Source organism: Oryctolagus cuniculus, chromosome 19, assembly GCF_051225735.1.
Source record: "Oryctolagus cuniculus isolate XC-2025 breed Fujian yellow rabbit chromosome 19, ASM5122573v1, whole genome shotgun sequence".
Classification (NCBI taxonomy): Eukaryota; Metazoa; Chordata; class Mammalia; order Lagomorpha; family Leporidae; genus Oryctolagus; species Oryctolagus cuniculus.
In genome coordinates, this window is record NC_142885.1 from 5,703,425 (window position 1) to 5,717,229 (window position 13,805).

General features: G+C 54.9%; 1 protein-coding gene across 2 annotated transcripts in view; it reads left to right on the forward strand.

The window, feature by feature from the left end:
• Positions 1 to 13,805, forward strand: part of SDK1 (sidekick cell adhesion molecule 1) — a 982,790-nt gene that overhangs the window by 863,697 nt on the left and 105,288 nt on the right. For both annotated transcript variants that reach the window (XM_070064289.2, XM_070064294.2), the window contains exon 23: positions 12,034 to 12,143. In XM_070064289.2, coding sequence (XP_069920390.2) covers positions 12,034 to 12,143 — 110 coding nt within the window. The remainder of the gene's footprint in view (positions 1 to 12,033; positions 12,144 to 13,805) is intronic.

The following is a 13,805-nucleotide window of genomic DNA, read 5'->3' on the forward strand; positions in this document are numbered from 1 at the left end:
ATTTTAGCAGCAAATGCCCTAAATCCTGACCAGTTTTCTCTGTGCCCCTGGACGGCTTTACTCCCTGGAGTCACCAGCCCTGTTACGTAATGGAAGACTCTTGTCATTGGCGGGGCACATCAGGAAGCCCTAGGAGTTGATGCTGAGATGTGGGCTTAAAAATAGCTGCAGCTTTTGTTGGTGTTTTTTGGTTGGGTAATTCCTTGTTTAATCAGTAATGTTTGTAGAGTGAGCAAAAGAGCTCTTCCCCACAAAAGTGGGGAACGCAAATGCTGCATACGTCCGCACGTCCGTATGTCCTGCTGCGGCCCCGGTTCTCACTTGCTGCCCTCTGCAAGCCCTGTGTCTGCGGCACACACTGTGCTCCGATAACCAGGTAGGAGCTGAGCTGCTCACAAGGCTGCACTGAGCAGGGTTGAAGGATTGAAGATGCTAGGGCTAACATTTGGGGTACAGATGAAACCGTTCTCATTCCAAAAATGGAAAGCAAATTTTTTCCAAATCCCACTTAGTGCTCATTTGTGCATAATAGTAGCCATTTTCTTAAAAGGAACTGCTTTAGAGAGTGTTATGGGCTAATAAAGGAAAGCACAAGTCTGTTCAGTGCCGGTCTCTCGGTAACTAAGGAGCAGTGAGACGGAGCAGCGGGTGCCCTGGCGTCCCCAGGTGCGGCACTTACGATGCGCGGTTGCCTGGCTGTGTCGGCAGTGAAGTCGGCTGGAATGACACATTCCTCCGTGAAGTCGGGGGCGCAGCCACACCGTCTGTCTCCTGCGTGCCCTTGGCACCGAGGGGCTGGGTTGCGGGCTGATGGATGGAAGGCGCCAGGCTCCGTTTCATCTTTCTGTTTGCAGATGCGCTCGCCTGCGAGGACGTGTTGCCGGATGCATGGGGGCCCTTGTGACACGTTTCTCCTAGGTACGCGCTCCAGGGAATATGTCTTGGCAGATGAGCGTATCTGTGTCTCCTGTCAGCCGAAGCCACAAAACCCAAGGAGTTCTCGTTTTTGCCCAAGTGGCCAGGGATGTGAGACAAATGTGTTTCCCAAGAATCCTGACAGGCGCTGCCTTCAGCTCCCTTTGGCTGATTAACATCCATTTCACGCGCTGAGTGCTTGCTGGGTTCCAGGCCTGTGCTGGGCTTTGGGGCCCCCAAAACAAGCAACAACAGCCCTGTTTTACTTGAATGGCAGAGAGAGGCTCGTAGGCGAAGCCAGATAGCAAGGCCTCACGGGCAATGGTACAGCCATGGTGAGAGTCAGGGCTGGGCCTTACTCCGGAAGCCGAGGTGTTGTGGACAGCTGTCCCAGAGTGTCGCTCTGCACAGCCCAGTTCCCTGTGGCGTCATTGTTCATCGTTTCTTTAGGAGTCTGTACAGTGTTAAAGATAGCAGCTTGGGCAATGCTGAGGTCTAGAAATGCCTGTTTCCTTAGAATAAATTGCTCAAGCCCCCTCACTCTGCCCTCTGTCTTTCTGGCATTCCAGCCTGTGCTGGGCCCAGCTGTGTGCAGGAAGGATTGAGCGGGGACCTGCATGGTTTTATCTGGCCACGGGCAGGGCCAGGCTGCTCAGTTCGCCACAGCACCCACAAGGAGCATTGAGCACATCAGTGACGACTGCCCTCCCGCACATGGTTGTCACGGGTTGAGGGGTTCTTCCAGCGCTGGCTGGCTGGCTGGCCGGCCGGGACAAGGAACAGGGCCTGGGGAACTAGCCACGTAGTGGTACACGTAAGGAGGCCTCTCTGGGCCTCAGTTTCTCCATCAGAAAACTGGGACAGTAATGGTATGCTTAAAGCTTTAGCCTGGCAGTAGCCCTCTGTAGGCACTGAATCAATAAGTAAAAGCCTAGCACAGTAACAACAGTGGAGCCACGGCAAGCATCTGGCCTCAGGGAGGCTGCAGAAGACCTGTGTGGTAGGTGCAGGACTGAGCCCCCCAAGACATCAGGGCCTGCTTCGTCCTGGAACTCAGAACAGAGGCAGGAAGTGCTGGCATCCTCACGCAGGTCTGTGTGGTCAGAGAACTGAGCTGGGTCGAGTCCACACAGGCGTCAGGATCTGTAGTCCAGGAAGAGACCCCAGGTCCAGGGCCAGAAACCAGCCTGCATGTGAATACCCAGAGAACAAGTGGGGAGTGAAGCAGATGTTACAGTGCATCCAAATGGGACCATGAGCTCTGCAGCTGGAAATGCCAGGTCCAGCTGCCCCCAGCCTCCCTGCAGGTGTATGAAGTCTGGGAACAGCAGAGGAGCGTCCTAGCCGGCACACCAGTCCCTCAGGCTTTGCTTGGCCTGGAAGGCAGGGGCTAGCCCTTGGCACCGAGAGCAGAGGGTGCCAGGAGCGGTCACGGCTCAAACACCAGCTGGGGGCAGCCTACGGAAGGGAGAGCGTCCGTCCTATACACGCATGCCCCCTGTTTACTTAACTGTCCACGTGGCTGCCTTTCGTCTCCGCAGGCGGGAAGCAGTTGCCACGGGCTCCGTCTGCTGCAGGCTCCGTGGGCCAGACGCTTCTCACGTCATTGCTTCAGGATGGGCAGCCGGGGCCTTCTGGGCACTAACTGGGGACCCTCCTCTCCTTGCTGTGGGTGGGTGTTTGGGCTGCTGTGGCCCTTGTGATGAGTGTCTGTCAGCGTCTCGATTGCAATAAACCCCGACCGTCGTTGAATTTCTTTCTCATAATAGGGAGAGGAAGAGTGACATGACTTTTGAAGCGTCGTTGCATATGCACAGGAGAGCTGTCCCCGGCTCTAATGGCTCCTCCATAATAACGCGGTGATGGGAGTAAATTTGCCGAGACGGCTTCCACTTTTGTTCTGGTGCCGCGTCTCTGCCTAAGCACCTGGGTGCCATGGTGATAGGTGACAATGAAATACACACTCGGATATTTCAAAATGTTTATTGTTTGCTTGATTGTCCGTAATAACACCCTTCCAGTAGCTTTTCTCTCTCACCTCTCGTCCAGCACAGGAAATCTGTACCAGATGAATGGTTTCAAGTGGCCGTTTTGTTCATTAGTCTATCAGATCCTTTTAGGGCCTATTATGGGACTCTTAGAACTACGCAGCAGAAGAAAATACCGCAGCGTAAGTGACAACTCAAGTAGGACCAAGGGAAGCATTTTACCACAGATGTCATTTTCGAGAAATAGAGGTCAACGTATGTATAAATCACAACTGTCAAAGCAAATTAAATTTTATGGGAGTCATATTTCCCCGTTCTGCGGGAGGACTGCTCCATGCTCTAATTCTTTCATTCCTAATTCTCCTGTTGGATTTTTAGATTTGCCTCTGTGTTTCATTTTTCTGGTCATTAGGTTTTATATTTGTTTCACTCATTCATCCATTCACCCAGGAAGCATTTGTTAGGTGCCTACCGTTTTATAGGTTCCACTATGTCAGGTGTGTCATGGTGTGTACGACAAGACCACGGCGGAATGCTCTCCTTTCCCCTGTGCTGGGCGTGGGGAGAGAAGGATGCTGACGTATCTGATGATGGCAACAGACGAGACTCGGGAGGATGGTTGTGATAGATACTTGCCTGGGGAACACGGGGATGGCCAGGACAATCCAGGAAGGCTGCGCCTTGGCGGGGGAGTTTAAGTTGGACCTCGAAGAGTGGACACAGTATTTTCAGTGCAGAGAAAGATTCCAAGCAGAGGGTGCGGTGGAAAGAGAGGCTTTGAGTTGGGCGCTTGCGTGGCTCTGTTGTTTTAGAACATGGGTTGTGTGTTGATTCGGGTGCAGCAGGGCCAACAGTCTAATGGCATTGAAGAGACAGTTTGCTACTCACAGTTCCTGAGGAGGGAGCAGGCTGCAGCACACACAGCAGCACAGGGCAGCCCACAGGCCGGCCAGCAGGCAAGGGGGAGAGCCTGACTCGTGGTGAGGTCCTGGCGAGGCGGAGTCAGCAGGCTGAGAGCTCAGGATGGGTTAGCTTGGTTTGTTTCCAGGGATCCTTGACTTACGATGGTTCGACTTGTGAGTTCCCGACTTGGCGGTGGCATGGAAGCCACGTGTGTTCGGTGGAAACTTGGCTCTGTGTTCTCCAGTTTGGTCTGCATTGTGCTTGTGGCTAAGCTGGATGTGAATTCAACAGGTGAGGAGCGTTACATGCACTTTCGATGTACTCCATGTTCGGGGCTTAACTCCACTGGGCGTCAAGGAGCAGCCTCAGCAGGCTGCGGGGCCCAGGGGCTGTCCTGCTGGTCTGGCCTTGCCCTGGGCAATTAGGCCGAGGCCTGGGCAAGTGGAAGAGCCTGGCAGTGGGTGCGGCTGGGAAACGGGCTCGGGACCGGTGGTTTGCAGGGGAGAAGTGCGCTGCAAGCGAGTCGTTTCCCTCTGCAGGGCGGGGCTGGCCGGCCCTCCAGGATGGGCCAGGTTCCAGCTGTGAAAGCATGAAGCACAGAGAGTGGAAGGCACGGAGGACACACGTGTGGGGATGCGGGGGGCTGCGCAGGAGGGCACGTGGGGGCCGCAGGGAGAGGCTGGAGGAGCAGGGACACAGGAGCCCGTCCGTGTTGGGCTGGGATGCGTTTGAGGAACCTGGTCACCGAGCGCAGTGCCGTGCCCAAGTGTCCTCCCTGGGCTCCGGACCACCCTGTGGTGCAGGGCGGGGGTGAGGGGGCCTCTGTTGTCCCTGCTTTGTGGACAGGCAGGCTGAGGAGCAGAGCCTGTCACACAGCAGCTCCCACTCCCAGGTGACTGGCTGAGAGCCCGTGCTCCCCACTGCACACGTGGTGTGCGGGAGGAATTTAGCAAAGCAAGCTCAGCGTCTCTGAGGGCCCCGAGGAGACGTCCTTGAGGGGGACGGATCTCGTGGGAGATGTGGGAGCACCATCCCTGCATCACGGCTGAGGCAGAGGAGCCAGGGCCCTGCCTTTGACGTGGAGGTGGTGGAGAAGCCCTTGCCGCACGTGGGGCTGAGTGCTGTCAGACAGGAGAGACAGGGCTCTGTGTCCTCAGTCCTCGAGGGCAGAGAGAGCTGGGTGTTGTGTCCAGAAGTGTGGCCGCCCCCGAGAGGTGGGGACGTCTCAGGAGGCAGCCACGAGTTCTGTGGGTCTGGGGCAGGAAGCAGGGATGTGTAGAGCGGTCACTGGGGGACACTCAAGGCCCTGAGGAAGAAGGCCGCGGAGCAGAGGGAGAAAGGAAGGGGCGGGCAGGCTTCATTTGAGGCTCCCAGGGGCCTAGCGGGGGCCAGGCGGAAGGCCAGTGGGAGGCCAAACGCGGAGTTGGCCATGGGAGGAACGTGTAGAAAGTCCGCACAGCCATTTCAGGCCCCCACCTCTGGAGACAAAGACTCTCAGGTGGCAAAACAGAAACAACCCGGGAAGCCGGTAGCAGGAGGGAAGGGCTGGGGGAGCAGCTGGAGATCAGCCAGGAGCTGGGCAGAATCCCCTCACAGCGCATTAGGGCCGCGCAGCTCCGGATCTGCTTAGGGAACCGGCCTTCCAGGCCCTTCCTGGTTGTGCGGCTCTTCTGCCAGGAGCTGTGTAGAAGCCCGCCCCCGCCCCCACCCCATCTGTCTGTAACTCCAGGCCCTCCTGCGCACCCTGTCTGGGTGTCACCTGGCTCAGGAGCGGGGGACGCCACTCAGAAAAGGAAGGGACTTGGGACCTGAAGGAGCTGTCAGCACACAGGTTTTCCTGCTGGCACTGGAATTCTGGCCACACAGGCAGGGTACACGGGGGTGGCAGGATTCCAGGGAAGGAGTGTGGCGGTTTTCCCTCCCTGTCCTGGGCTCTGGAGGAGAGGAGAGCCCGCACCTCGCCGCCTCCATCCCCTCCCTCGTTTCATGCCTCCGCTCCAGCTGCAGCTACCTTTTGGATGAGGTTAGTGACTGTGCTCTGAGCCGCCACTGGCCCGTGGCCTCGGATGCTGACCGGCACCAGGGCCGCCAGGTGGGAGCGTCTGAGGTCCTGCCCAGGCCGCTCTGTGTCTCCCAGACTTGCCAGAGGCCTGGCTGAGACGAGCGCTCTCCCGCTGCAGGCTGAACGGAAACCTGCCTGGCAGAGGTGGAGGAGCGTGAGGCCGCAGTGACGAAGTGGAAGCCCGCGTTCCAGCTCGCCCAGCCTCCCGGTCGGAGGCTGGCACACAGGCAGCCGCAGCCTCCCGGCGGCACATAGCAGGGCTCGGCAACTCCCACGGCGTCTGCGGGTAGAGGATTGCTCCTTAATGGGGCCTGAGGACGTGCAGCCTGCGGAGTGGCATTTGAAAAGCATGGCATTTCTGCTTTTGTAATAAGTATTGTAAAGTGCTGTTTGTTAGCCTTAAAAGAGGAGGAATAGAGAAAAAAAAAAAACTTTCAAAAACCACAGCTTTCCTGTGGGGTTCTTGGTTTGTTTTATCTTTCGAGTCCTAACCCAGTCTCTGTCCAGCGCCTTGTTAGTGGCCCTCTTGAAATCTAAGCAGGGAGCTGGGCGGGGTGGGGTGGGGGTGTGGGCAGCAAGGATTAGAGAACCCTGGTCTCGTTAGATAAAAACGTGAACCTTTTACTATAGAAACTGAATCTTCCTCCCAAAGGCCATGGGAATGTTTTTTGTAATCATTTGCTTCTGGGACTCCACGCCAACGGTATCCCGTTTGGAATACCGGTTTTTTAAATCATTCGCAAGTTCACTGGTATATGCATGCATGAGTTAACACACAGGGCCGAGCACCGGATTTAGACTGGGCCTGGGTGGAAGGTGTGCTGGAGACACAGGGGTGAATAAGACCCGCATTTACCTCCAGGGAGCTCAGGTACAAGAGGGTCTGCAGTGTTACCTCCGCAGGCAGCAGTGACGCCGTGGCCGGGCCAGACCCTGGGAGTGGAGCAGCAGGAGTGTGGCCCGGCCTCTGGGTGGCAGGAACTGCTGGAGCTTAGGTGGTCTCTCGCCGCTCTGCACCTCTGCTGTGGGACCATGAAAGTAACCCACAAGCTGACCATGTGCCAATAAAACTTTATTTACACAAACAGGAAGTGGGCCAGAGTTTGCTGATTATAGTCGGAGGTCCTTATTTAATAAGCCTGCTTCAGAGTTATCTGTCTGAAGGACCGTGATTGTGTTTGACCAACTGTTTGTTGACTGGCCCAGCCACTGTGAAGTTGGATGCTAACTTGTCAAAGATTGGAAGCTGCAAAGCCAGAGGTTATGGTTATGTTTTATGTAGCTCTTATATCCAGCTTTGTTTCTAACTCTTACATATTATTGAGCATTGTTTCTTTTTATTTTTTTTATCTTTATTTTATTTATCCGAAAGGCAGAATTAGAGAAAGAGAGAGGTCTTCTATCTGTTGGTTCACTCCCCAGATGTCTGCATTGGCTATAACTGGGCCAGGCTGAAGCTAGGAACCAGGGTACAGGGGCCCAAACACGTGGTCCATTTTCTCCTGCTACCCCAGGTACATTAGCAGGGAGCTGGATTGGTAGTAGAGCAGCCGGGACTTGAACCATGGCCCTGTGGGATTCCAGCACTGCAGCCGGAGGCTTAGCCCACTCTGCCACAGCACTGACCCCTGAGCATTCTCTCTTCCATTGACCCTAAACATTTCTTTCTTATATTCTCCTCCAAACCTGGTTTGTCTTGTTAATGAGCTACATAAAATCTTTAAAACACATCCTATGTGAAAGGTCATCAAGAAACTCATGCAACTGCACTTTATAAAAAGGCCACGTGGATTTTAAAACTTTTACACCAAAATAAACTTACCTATAATTCCATTTTTGAAAAACTCTCTTTTTTTGTTGCGAGTTGCCTGTCCTTGACAGGACCAGCAGTGTGCTGGAGGCCCACATACAACCTGAGAGAGCTCAGGGTGTGGACTGCATACTCTCCGGCCTTGCCTATGTCGGGGCTGGGGCAGCTTCGTCATGGAGGCCTCCTAAGGCCCACGTGCTTTCTCAGTCCCAAAGGCGCCTGCCATTTGCACAGAGGAGGAGCAGACGTGTTAGGAAGAGGCAAGACCACTTGCATGGGTACAGGTGTTGGAGGCCGCATGATGCCTTCAGGTGATGAGAAACTGCATCTTGAGAAATGTGGCAGAGCCAAACGGAGCCATGTGGCACCCACCAGGGCTCACCGGTAGTATGGCTCCCATCCAAGTCGACGCTCTTTAAAACCAGAAACCTAGAAGGGTGGGAAGAGCAAGGATGTCTGACCTTGGACATCAGGTGGTCTCTGTCGTCCCCATCCATTTGGCTCTAGCCCTCAGTCTGCAGATCTCATTGAGTAAAACTAAAGCCCGTAGTTAACTAGCATTGCCTTCCCGGGGAGTCCTCTTTCAGAGGATGGCAAAGGGGCCTCCGGGCTTTGACAGGGAAAGACCCTTCCCTGGAGACCCTCCGATGTCGGGGGCAGTAAGCAGGGATTTGAGCTCCTGCTGGATCCTCTTTTCCTGGGATCTCCGTGCTGGAGTTGCAGGCTGAATTCAGAGGAGATAAATCCACTCAGCGGCCTCTGGCTGAGCTTTGTCCGTTGCCCAGGAGTGCCCCTCCCTCCTCCGCGCAGCCTCCAGCTCTTGTCAGTTCTCTGCGTTCCTCTTGGTCACGTGGGTACGATGGTCTTGAATGCCAGAGCCACTGTCCTGCCCACGGGTGGCCCTGCTAAGCCTTGTCACCGCACAGATCTCACCCTGAGTGTGGTTCCTCAGACAGGCTGAGGGAGGCCCACAGGGTCAGGAGGCCCCAGACTCCAGTGAGTGGGTCTAGGGCCACTGAGGCAAGGGACAGACTGAATCCGTGTGTGCCCGGGGGAGTGCAGGGAGACCAGTTCCACACCTGGGCCCAGCCTTCCTTAGCCTTCTGTCAGCAGGGGATCCAGGGAGGGGCAGAGAGACAGAGAAAGGAGTGGCTTTGCGAAGGTGAGTGAGCGTCAGAGTTAGCCCTCAGGGACTTAGAGAACAAGTGAAACCCACCACACACGCGCCCGTTTCCCTCACCAAGCGTAGATACGGAAGGGGATGAGGAGCAAAGAGGCTGCACTGGTGGGAGCAGGTGCCAGAGGCAAAGAGCCCCTGTGGCCACTTGGCGCGTGAGCTACAGGTGCTTCCACAGCGTTTCACCAGGGCTCTCGAGTTGACTGGCTGGACACTAAAGTCACCTCCTTTTATTCCTGCCGGACTTTTTTGATTGTAGCCGATTTCCCGAGAATGAACACGAGTGCTGTGGTTTAGTAGCTGGAAGATCCCGTCCATGAGTAGGAGCTCACAGAAGCTGCCTCTGAAACCAGTGAACCCTACTGTGGGGGCCCCCAGTAGACAGGGCGTCCCTTCACACCCAAATTCACCCGAATTGGACAGGATTCGGCCAAAAGGAATTCATAACTGTTATCAGCAGCACGCGGAATGGTACTTCTGTGAGCTGCATAGCCATGGGCTAACGACTGCCTCTCCCCTGTATCTGGCCCAGGCCCCCAGCCACTCCCCCACCTCAGGTACCCACTGAACCCTGAGAAGGTTAGGCGGCCTCAGACCGTATTCAGTATCAGCTGGTCTCCTGGGTCTTTACAGACACTGAGGGAGTGGGGAGGGGCAGACAGACAGCCGTCTCGCACCCTCTCCTCCAGGACAAGTATCCTGCACAGCCTTCCTCGCCCTGCTGAGGTCGTGTCCTCTGCTCCTCATTCTCTGAGACGAGGATCTGAGGACTGCGTGGGTGGCCTGGCGCAGGGACCCTCCCCTCCTCCCCAGCCCTGCGGGCTGCACGGTCTGCTCCTGGCCGCGCCGGCCCAGGTGCACCTGCCCTGCTGCTTGCCGACTCCTGCTCTCCAGGTCATCGTCCATCTGGCATTTTTGGCCGCGTTGGCTAATACTTTCTTTTTTCAGTTGAGAATAAATACACATAACTTAAACTAAAGTGTATGTCGACCATGTTAAAGCATGCAGTTCCCAAGCTAGCAGTCACTCTGCTGTCCCGCCACCACCTCATTCCATCACCCAGAAGGGAAGTCCTGTGCCCAGTAGCACTCTCTCTCCTCTGTCCTCTTCTGCAGTCCGTGGCAGCCACCGGTCTTTCTGTCTCCATGGACTGACCGATCCTGGATATTTCATAAAATGGAATTATGCAGCACGTGGGCTTTGGGATCTGGCTTTTTTTTTTTTTTTTTTTTTTGACAGGTAGAGTTAGTAGACAGTGAGAGAGAGAGACAGAGAGAAAGGTCTTCCTTCCATTGGTTCACCCCCCAAATGGCCACCACGGCTGGAGCTACACTGATCTGAAGCCAGGAGCCAGGTGCTTCCTCCTGGTCTCCCATGTGGGTGCAGGGCCCAAGCACTTGAGCCATCCTCCACTGCCCTCCCAGGCCACAGCAGAGAGCTGGACTGGAAGAGGAGCAGCCAGGACTAGAACCCGGCGCCCATATGGGATGAGGGCACTGCAGGCGGAGGATTAACCAAGTGAGCCACCGCGCCAGCCCCAGGATCTGGCTTCTTTCACTTAGCATGGTTTTGAGGTCCCCCATGTGGTAGCCGGTATCTGGGCTTTGTTCTTTCAGTGGCTGGGTAATCGTCCACCATCTGGGTGTGTCATGCGTTGTCCATCCATTCATCAGTGGACGTGGGCCCGGGTTTCGCCTGGTGGCTGCTGAGAACAGTGTACTGTGAACAGGTGCTTACAGGTGCCTGTTAGAGAGCGATGTCTGGTCCTTCGTGATCTATCCGTGGACCTGGAGCTGCTGGCTCGTAGGGTAACTCCACGCGCAGCACCCTGAGGAGCCGTCCACTGCCTTAGTGGTTTTCATTCCTGGTGTTTGGAGCCTTGCCTCTGGTTTCCCTTAGGAGGTGCTGCCAGCACTGGGACTTGCTCGGGCCCCTCTTCACATCTATGCCTGCACGGTGCCAACGTCATTGGCAGTTCCTCTGCCTCCCTGCCAGGACTTGGCCACCTGCCCACTTGGTTTCCTCTGTAGACTTAATCAGCACATTCCTGTTCTGCCGTTTCAGTCACTTGGGAAATGTTAAATGCCAGGGTCCTGGACTTCTCCATCCTTGACCAGCTTGTCTGACCCAAGATGCCCCTGTCCTGTGGGTGTATGCCCTGGGTGCCCCCAGACCCACAGTATGGGATGTACCTGTGACCAGAGGCATAAAGCCACCAGAGGAACCCTCATGGCGTCCAGGCTGGGCTGAAGCTGCTGTGTCCCCTTGTTGTCTCTGGCTGGCATGTGCAAGGAGAGTGAAGGGTGTGGTCGGATCCGTGTGGGCAGAATGAGAAGTATGGCAGACCTCGGATTCAGTACCCGTAGAGCACAGGGGTGCAGGCTGCCCCGGGTCAGATTGGAGGAGGTCACCGGAAGTGACCGTACCACCTGAGCCGGCCAGGAGGGTGTGGGTTCACAGGTGGGTGACGAGAGCCAGGACATGGAGGAGCAGCCCAAGGGGCCAGCCTCAAAAGGCAAGTCTCTGCTTTCAGGAAGCTCTGCCCTGAGGTGCTTCTTTTCCAGTTTAGGGGCACACATGGCCTGCAGGGACTGCCCCCCAGGGAGGAAGCCACTCCCTCCTCTGCAGTGTAAGAACCTTTGTTATGCCAGGGGCTGGCAGTAGACTCTGTGCTGCGTGTGCAGGACAGAAATGGTCAGAGTGGTGGTTTCCCTCCCCTGTTCCCTGGAAGTGGCCCTGGAGTTTAAGTGAGGATACCTGGCTGTGCCCGTGGCTCTGCCACCACACACGTCTTTCCCTCTGGGCCTCCCTTTGAGTTCTCACCTGTAAAACAGGAGGACGTACATGATGGTGTGGAGGGTCCTCTCCATCACCAGTGGTCTCTGAGCCTCAGAGGTTTGTGCTCAGAGGTTTCACACTCCAGCCCAGGCCCTCCATCCCCAGGGCCCAGTTAGTGATCGGGCTTTTCCCTGAAACCCTCACAGACATGAAGGTGAGAACAGCAAGAGCCTGCGTTCCCCAGACACAGAGCCAGGAGTGCGGGACACACCTTTTCCCCAGTGTGGGGGACACAGCGTGGCTCTGGGCAACCTGCCAGGCGCAGGCAGGTGCATGGGGTCTGCAGGTGAGCCTGGGTTCCCATGACTTGTCCAGCCCATTTCAGGATTCCTTTTTGCAGGTTGGAGCCATCGGCGATGAGGAGGAGTGGGTCAGCCTCTACGAGGAAGAGAATGAGCCCGAAGCCCAGATGCTGGAAATCCCAAACCTCACGCCGTATACTCACTACAGGTGAGAGCAGATGGCTCCTGAGAGCAAGGACAAAACGTGCTTGTGTGTGTGTGTGTGTGTGTGTGTGTGTGTGTGTGTGTGTGAGAGAGAGAGAGAGAGAATATGAATCAGATTTCCACGTAGCAATGATAGCAAATCCAAACCTTAACGAGAAGGCAAGAGACACAGTTGAGTATTAGGATGCGTCAAAAAATGTGCAGAAATATGAAATTTAAAAATAACTACATTGGGCACAAAAAGTTTAGAACTCCATGGGGAGAGCTTTTCCGTAGTGCACATTTCCCCTGAATTTTGAAGGCCCCTTCCTATTTTTCCGAGGAGATCACTCCCAGATGTTGGATTGGCGGTGTTCTTTCCATCTGTGTCACAGGCACGAGGCCCTGCAGGCAGAGCTCACTCCTGCATCAGGCAGCAGAGAGGTGGCGTCTTTCTCTACAAACACTCGGCAGCCTCTGGGGACCATTAACAGTCTGCGTGCAGACAGAGCAGATGTCCCGGGAAGATCCGACCACTGCCCCTCCCAGGGCCCGGGAGCTGCTGAGCTCACGCACCAAGCACTTAACGTGCCTTTTAACCTTTGGCCTCTTGATCCTGCAACTTCTCTGAGCAGTAAATCCGCGGCCTTCACAAAGGGTGCAGTGATCATGAGCTGTTAGTGATGTTACAGCTTCCCGTAAGATCCTTGAAGGGGGTGAGGCTTCCCGTTACCGCCAGATGTGGATTTTGCTAATGCCGTCCTTCTGCCAGGACGGATACATTTCGTCAGATCAGAGAATGGAAGAACAGGAATTACTAATTCAGGGAGTGAAAGGTGAAGTTGCATCTTTGTGAAGGGTATTTTTTTCCTGTGCAATACCACAGTTAGAATTAAAAAAAAAAAAACTAATGAAAGGCACAATTGAACATCCTATGATTAGAGCGTGTGAGTCAAGACACAATCTACTTATTTTTGGAGGAAAATATTTGGCTTAAAATGAGCTGTGGGGATTCAAGACTTGCCATGTAAGATCAGCTGAAGCCACATAATTACCTCAAAGTCAGAATTTTGATTGTACATCAGTGTCCCTGTGTGAGATTCAGGTAAATTTAGGGAACCTCTGTAATGAATATGAGTGTACCTGGGCTTGTTTTTTTATGATATGCAAATCCAATTCAAATAATTATAGATAGATAGATGAAGAAGAGATAGCACTTCTAGCATTAACGTGGACGTTTTAGAGAATGTCTAACTCCACTCTCTGTACAGATCTCAGAGTTACCACCAGGTCAGAATCCAGGCAGGTGGATTCTGGGCCATTGCTCTTCTAAACCAATAGAGAGAACAGGATGTGGAGGTGCCCTTTGCCCTTACAAATTAAAAGTCATTGTTGGGGCCGGCACTGTGGTGCAGCAGGTTAAAGCCCTGGCCTGAAGCGCTGGCATCCCATAAGGGCGCTGGTTCTAGTCCCGGCTGCTCCTCTTCCAATCCAGCTCTCTGCTATGGCCTGATCTAGCAGTAGATGATGGCCCAAGTCCTGGGGCTCCTGCACCCGCATGGGAGACCTGGAGGAAGCTCCTGGCTCCTGGCTTTGGATGGGCGCAGCTACGGCCATTGCGGCCATCTGGGGAGTAAAACAGCGGATGGGAGACCTCTCTCTGTCTCTACCTCTCTCTCTGTAACTC